Source organism: Salvelinus sp. IW2-2015, linkage group LG20, assembly GCF_002910315.2.
Source record: "Salvelinus sp. IW2-2015 linkage group LG20, ASM291031v2, whole genome shotgun sequence".
Taxonomy (NCBI): Eukaryota; Metazoa; Chordata; class Actinopteri; order Salmoniformes; family Salmonidae; genus Salvelinus; species Salvelinus sp. IW2-2015.
The window spans coordinates 12941653-12948773 of NC_036860.1; the positions used below are offsets into that span (position 1 = coordinate 12941653).

Genomic DNA, 7121 nt, shown 5'->3' on the forward strand with positions numbered 1-7121 from the left:
CCAGATAGGTTCCCAAAGCCAACTTCAACAATTGCTAAGTGGCGAGTAGCATTACAGAGAAGGAACAAAAAAAGAATAAAATGTACAGGACAAATCTGAGGGGGCACGTGACGCCTCTGCTTGTTTATTTCAAACAGGTCTTGTGGTAAAGGGATGACATGCTTTACTCCAGATTTTATCTGACAGATAAAAACGATACACAACATTGTCTTGTCAAATGATATGTATATGTCGTCTGCATAATGTGTGTACAGGAGAAGAGGAGAAAGCATATAGCAGTGTTTTGGTTCCTACTCCCATCTGACTGAATACTGACTAGTTAACTCAGGGTTTCAAACAAATGATCAATTGGAGATAAGTATTACATTACTCAAACTCGTCTGAAAGCAGGTGGATGTTGTTATTAACCACAGGCCCTGGATCAGATGTTAATGTCTTATCCCCTTAATGGTTAGGATTGGCGTTAGRGTCATTGGGTCCAGTTTTTGAAAAATGGATTTCAGCTATCGGATAGGAGTAAATGCAAAGAAAGAATATATAGAACCGGAGTCCCCATTCAAGTCAATGATTCTCCAATTTTATTAATTCTATGCAGATAGGTAACTTTTGAAAAACTGGGCCCTGATCTCAGATCTGTGCTTTGGGACAATGTCTACCTTTGAGCAAAGATTCTTGGTGGAATCTTGGTGGACATAACAGGCTCATTGGCAGTTGAACAAGTCCTGGGCATCAGGGTGATGTTCAGTATGGAGAAAATGTTTTGAAATGCAGTGAAACAGGGAGGTAATACCTATATTTGTCCTGTTTGCTTTCCGTTGCAAAATGTTTTGCTACGATGTGCCCTATTGAACAGACCCCTTGGTCTAGTTTACCATGCTWCACCTTGGCAAAAATGTTTTACAATGGAATACAAAAACACGTTTTTTTATTGGACAAGTCCAGGTACTCCCTCCCTGTGCCAAATTAACACAACCCAGGTGAAGAGAGGGAGCCCACCAGCCAAGTCCAACAGGCACCCTTCCAGCAGGTAGTTGTTCAGAAGTGCATAGCAATCAGCATCTCTGAGTGGAACAGGGTTAAACGTCCCAAATGCCACCCTATTCACTACAGTATATAGTGCACTACTTTTGACCAGAGCTCTATGGGAGCCTGGTTAAAAGTAGTACACCATGTAGGGAATAGGTTGCCATTTGGGACAGTCCCAGGGTGTTGTAAAGCATTCTCTGTTAGCAGGGCAAGGYGGTATTCAGCTGTGTTTAGCGTGCAGCATCTCTGTGAGCAATGAGTTGCAGGGCAGATCACCCAGTAGGTGGCGCTGGTACAGATACTCCTCCACCTGCAGGCTGATGCTGCGAACCTCAGGAAGCCGTAGCAGCAGTTGGCCAAACTTGTCGGTGTGACCCGGGTGGGTGTAGAGGGTGTGGTCCATCAGGGTGTGGTTCACCCTTTCCTGGGTCCGCTCCACCTGCCCRCGGTCCTGCACCGACTTCACATCTGCAGGGTCGAGAAGGACAGGTAGAGACAGTTAGTGCATAGTTAGTTGAACATCTATAAACCATTTGTAGGGGACTATCCAAACTGACTTCACGTCTGCAGTGTGGAAAAGACAGTTTGAACAATTGGGAAGTGTTTACTATGAGATTGTCTAATACAAAAACCCAATCAAGTTGTCCGTTTCCAGTGGAGATTCCTTGGCTGAGAATCAGTCAACCAGGGACCAAAACCAGATACCTACAGCAGAGGTACATCAGAGCAAAGTAACATTCAGAAGGACTGGAGGACTCACCAGGGTTGAAGAGGACCAGGTATTTGAGGCACACAAACTCCTGTGTGTCCATGTGGAGGGCCTTGAGTTTAACCACCAGGTCCTGAGTCCTTGACACCAGACTGGTCAGAGTGACCCCTGCCTGGGTCAGGATGTTCGATACCTCAATCTGCATCAGAGAGACAGGAATATTTAGGACCTCCAGACTTGACACCATCCAGACCCATTGGATGGAATTYCCTGTAGTCAGCATGCCAATTGCACACACACATAGTTGCCAAAGCTACAAAAGAGCAAAACGATATCATCTGAAAATAACTAGGTAAGATACTCAAGTGACATAGTGTGAGAGGAAGGCTCCACACCACTCTTCAGACTACACAGGACGTTCAAACTAGTTGGGACTTTCGGCCCTATTGTATTATTCAGGCAATGCATTATAGTATGAGCTAATTGAGGAGGAGGAGGAGATGGAAATTGTGAGGAAGAGGATGAGGACGAGCATGAGAACAAGTACAAGGACGACCACGAGGAGGACGGGAAGGAGGACAGGGATTGGAGGTGATAGCTACCTGTTGTCCTGTGACCAGATAGATGCAGCCTTCTCTGCTGTAGGCCACCTGTCGACACAGGTGATCCAGCACCAGCAGCTCACTCCAACAGCTCTGCAGCAGCACCATCTGGTCCTCCACCTAAAGGAGTAACCACCAGGACCACACACAGGTCAGTTCACCTCTCAACGCGGTCGATTCAGGAAGTGAATTGAAAGTGTCCCATTGTTTTCTATGAGGATAATTTTTGTTGTGTGTGTGTGTATGACCTTGAGCTCCTTGAAGAGAGCACTGTTCCTGGCCCATTCCACGAGCCCAAACAAAGTCTGGTCGGCCATTTTACACATGATACTGAAGGTGTTGAGGCGGTCGTGTTTCCCACGGCTTGCCTGCTCTCTCTGCAGGCTGGCCAGCACCTTGGCACACAGCTGGCGCTCATCCGGCTCACCCTCCAGAAGCTGGGCCAGGAAGCTAGGTGAGGGAGMAGTCAACGTGGAGGTTAAGGTCGGGGTTGAGCTCAGGGTAGTTGTGGGCGTGGTGAGTGGGGTGAGTAACCCGTTAGGCGTGGGCGGGGTTGGAGGTGCCGGGCCGTAGCTGTAAGGCATCATCTCACTTTTCTCCTGGTGGTATCCTGATCCCCCTCCATGGAAGGAACGGTGGTACAGTTCAGGGTAAGCCAGGGACGGGGGAGGAGCTAGAGCCCTCCTGTCCCGGTTCATGGTGCAATCCAGAAGCATGGGGGGGAGCTCTGMATGGCCCATATTAGAGGGGTAGGCYTGCGATTGGTGGAAATTGTCAGAGGGCAGGGGTGCCGATGTGTGACTGGACATCAGGTGAATGTTGTTTGAAACGGAAGGCTGGTGCGTTTGTGCACTTTCCAGTTTGATCCTGTAGGGGGTGGTGTTGTGCTGCTGGTGGTGGTAGACCCCTCTCTGCTGTTTCATCTGCCTGTCTCGTCGATACAGAGGGCCAAACTTGTTCCGGCCACCTCTCATTCGGTCTGCCCTTACCGCTGTAGGACCAGAGAGTAACATACAGTGGAGGTACGAGTATAATGACACTATAATGAAGAGAGTAACATGAGTACATTAAAACTATATATTTTTAAAGTTACATGTGAATGAATGTACTGACACTATAACAAATGAAGAGAGAGTAACAGGAGTAACAATCCTGCCAGGAGGGCTCAGTGGGCAGGGATTGCATATGTTCGGGGAATATTTGAATGGTTCCAACTCCCATTGTGCCAGCACTGCCGGGTAAGCTCAATCAAACTCAGCAAAAGGATTTGAAAAGACAAACCAATACTACTTGAACCCAGGTCTGATGTCAGCATGTTTTAGTGTACACTATCTGATTCAGTTCTGGTTTATGAGTCCACAGATAAGTCATATGAGGGAGCAGAACATGGAAGGGTGTCAATGGAAGTAAAGGTAAGGCATTATGCAAGCTAGCAGAGGAGATTTCCACAGGTACACATAATGGGAACATTTCAGTACATGAGTGATACATTATATTGAAAGCCGGTGCTTTCACACAGGTGTGTTTCCTGAATTAATGAATAAAGCAATTAACATCCCATCATGCTTACGGTCATATATAATAATTCTGGGCAGGCCATTATTTTGGCCACTTTGGCTACCATGGCCATGCCCCCATAAGATGACAATCCACAGGGCAGGAGTGGTCACTGAATGGTTTGATGAGCATGAAAACAATGTAAGCCATATGCCATGGCCGTCTCAGTGACCAGATCCCAACCCAGTTGAACACTTATGGGAGATTCTGGAGCGGTGCCTGAGACAGCGTTTTCCACCACCATCAACAAAACACCAAATTATGGAATTTCTCTTGGAAGAAGTCTCACATCCCTCCAATATAATTCCAGACACTTATAGACTCTATGCCAAGGTGCATTGAAGCTTTTCTGGATTGTGKTGGCCCAACGCCCTATTAASACACTTTATGTTGGTGTCCCTTATGCTGGCAGTTACCTGTATATCAGGGATGGGCAACTTTGATGGGGGTGGGGGCCTCAAAATCTGAACTYATCAGGGGGTGGGGGCCGCAGTTGCTCGCAGCATATTTTTGTTTGTTGATGTTGTAAATTTAACCTTTATTTAACTAAGGCAAGTCAGTTAAAAACAAATTCTTATTTACAATGACGGCCTACACCGGCCAAACCCGGACGACGCTGGGCCATTTGTGCGCCGCCCTATGGGACTCCCAATCACGGCCGGTTGTGATACAGCCTGGACTCATACCAGGGGGTCTGTGGTGACGCCTCTAGCACTGAGATGCAGTGCCTTAGACCGCTGCGCCACTCGGGAGCTCTGGATTGATCAGAGGGCCTTCAAAAGGGGCTCACTAGTTGCCCATCCCTGCTTTAAATGCTTCCTGAGTCCCACAGGTYTGTCCTGTGCTGGGTCTCAAGGATTGTTTTGAGGACACACATTGAWTGTTTTGTGTGCATGTATGCACACAGGTGTGTGTATGCATGTGTTTGAGTGTGGGTGTATGCATTTGGTTTAAGTGTGTGTGTGCACGTGCACGTGAGTGAATGAGTGAGTGCCGTACCCTCTCTCTTCATGCCCACGGCCAGGCACTTCTGGAAACGGCAGTAGGGGCAGCGTTTCCTCTGGGAGGGGTTCATGGGACAGCTCTGTCTCTCTGCACAGGTGTAACGCTTGTTGTTCTGCACCGAACGCTTGAAGAAACCCTGCAGATAGAGAGGGAGAGGAGMGAGACAGGGAGACAGAGCGAGGGGGGGACAGAGCTCAATCAAGCTGCTGCTGGGATGCTGTTTGTGTGCCTTGTTATGTCTCAAAGGAAACAATGAAATCACTTAGATCTACGATAGAGAGGTTAAATAAGATCTACGATAGAGAGGTTAAATAAAAAATATTATTGTTTTCATGTAGCTGCTCGACTGAGCTGGCCTGGTGTAATAGAACAAATTAAATAGTCCCAAAAGTAAGGAAAAACAACAACATCCCATCTGCCACTCCAGGCAGGCTCAATGTAACAGTCAACAAAATCATCCCAATACTATTTGAAACAAGTGTGTCATTGAAAAGAAGTGTGTCGTCGATCACGCTGGGCCCACATTACCTTGCAGCTCTCGCAGGTGAGCAGCCCATAGTGGTAGCCAGACACTTTGTCTCCACAGACTGGACAGACCTCCGCCTGATCTGGCCTGGTCTCTGGCTCGGTCTTCAGCTCCTGAGCTGGGGAGTGGGGAAGGTTTAGCGGTTTAGGATCCCCATTAGCTGTTTCACATGCAGCAGCTACTCTTCCTGGKGTCCACAAGGTGTTGGGGTGTCATGCATTGGCTAATGGCAGGGATTAAAGAGACCTMTGTGTGTCTGCTTGTTATTAAGTGGACGACCAAGGTCTGACTAAGGGCTAGATTCAATCTGATTTTAAAGGCAATGCTTCAGTGTTTCGTGGAGACCGCATCACGGTAAACACTGCATAAGTCAGTTGGCTCAATCAGAAATTACCTTTAAACGTCAATCACGCTATAACGCGGATCTTCTGCGGTCCGGATTGAATCTAGGCCTAAGTTAGTAGTCAAGTCAAGTTCTTGTACTTATACTTGTTAATCGATCTGAGTCTGAATTCACAAAGCATCACAGAGTAGGAGTGCTGGTCCCTCGTTATTCATTATGATTTAAAAGGCGAAACCAAACTGATCCCAGAACAGCACTCCTACTATGAGATGCTTTATGAACACGGCCCTGGTTTATTCTTCAGTAAATGAGAGGCGGTAGCCTCTGAACAGCCATCGTGTTATATTCTTATCACTCAGATTGATAGGCTAAAACTATACACTGAACTGTCTTACTGTGACACTTACGTAATTCATATTGACCATGTTTTTATTGAATGAACAGATTTGGACAATAAGAAACTACGTTTGGCAATGGAAATGACGATATTAAGAGGAAATTCACCAATGTCCATATCTGATAAGTAGTGAACGATTTAAAAGAAAGTTCCCTCTCCCTGAAGCTGTCTTCACACCCTACATTCAACTGATATATCAAAGTACTGTGACCACTAGCCTGGTTCCACACTGGATATCTGTATCCAACTCTTCTTTCCTTGTAATGCCATACATGTTTGRCTTGACAATGAACGAACAGAGAGAGGAGTTGGCCAAAGCACAAATAGGCTGGACCAGCGTTTCCCAAATCCGGTCCCGGGGACCCAATGGGGGTGCATATTTTGATTACATTTTGATTACTTGAATCACCTGTGTAGTGCTAGAGAAAAATACTAAAACGTGCACCCCCTTGGGGTCCCCAGGACCGAGTTTGGAAAACGCTGAACTGCACCATCAGGCTATATGATCACACCTTTTGTGTCACAAACAAACAAAATATTCTGAGAGGCACCTAGTAGCTTGAGAGGCAGCTAGAACAGTAACAGTAACAGAAGCAGTTATAGTCCAGGTCGGTAACAGCAACCGTAATAACAGTACAAGCAAGATTACCAGTCCAGGTCAGTAGCAGTACTCACATGTCGACGATCCCTCCGAAGACAACAGATCCAGAGGCTGGACCTGGCATAGGGCCTGGCCCTGGTCCGYATGGAAGTGGCCCTGAGGTACATACATTTTGAAAGAGGGGATAGCCTAAATCACCCTAACTAGTTCCTCATAGCCCGAGGGAGCAGGAGCCCAGACAGACAGACAGACAGAGAGGCAGGCAGCCACAGCAGGACCTCTGCTGTCTGTCTAAGGACTCACTATTGGACTGTGCTCCATAGTGGACTTTGGACTTAGCTCCATGGTGGCGGTG

The 7121-nt window shown here is 47.1% G+C and overlaps 1 protein-coding gene across 2 annotated transcripts; it reads right to left on the reverse strand.

Moving 5' to 3' along the window:
* Positions 1-96: 96 nt before the first annotated feature.
* On the reverse strand, positions 97-7050 carry nr5a5 (nuclear receptor subfamily 5, group A, member 5). Of its 2 annotated transcripts, none has more exons than XM_024011249.2 (7): positions 6841-7050; positions 5428-5543; positions 4894-5035; positions 2586-3328; positions 2338-2457; positions 1787-1934; positions 97-1494 (listed from the first exon to the last, which is right to left on the reverse strand). In XM_024011249.2, the coding sequence occupies exons 1-7, from the start codon at positions 6935-6937 to the stop codon at positions 1247-1249; spliced, it is 1614 nt and encodes a 537-aa protein (XP_023867017.1). In that variant the 5' UTR covers positions 6938-7050; the 3' UTR covers positions 97-1246. The 2 variants fall into 2 exon arrangements, with proteins under 2 accessions (XP_023867017.1, XP_023867018.1); XM_024011250.2 differs by having other exon boundaries at positions 5428-5538; positions 6841-7043.
* Between the last annotated feature and the right edge of the window lie 71 nt (positions 7051-7121).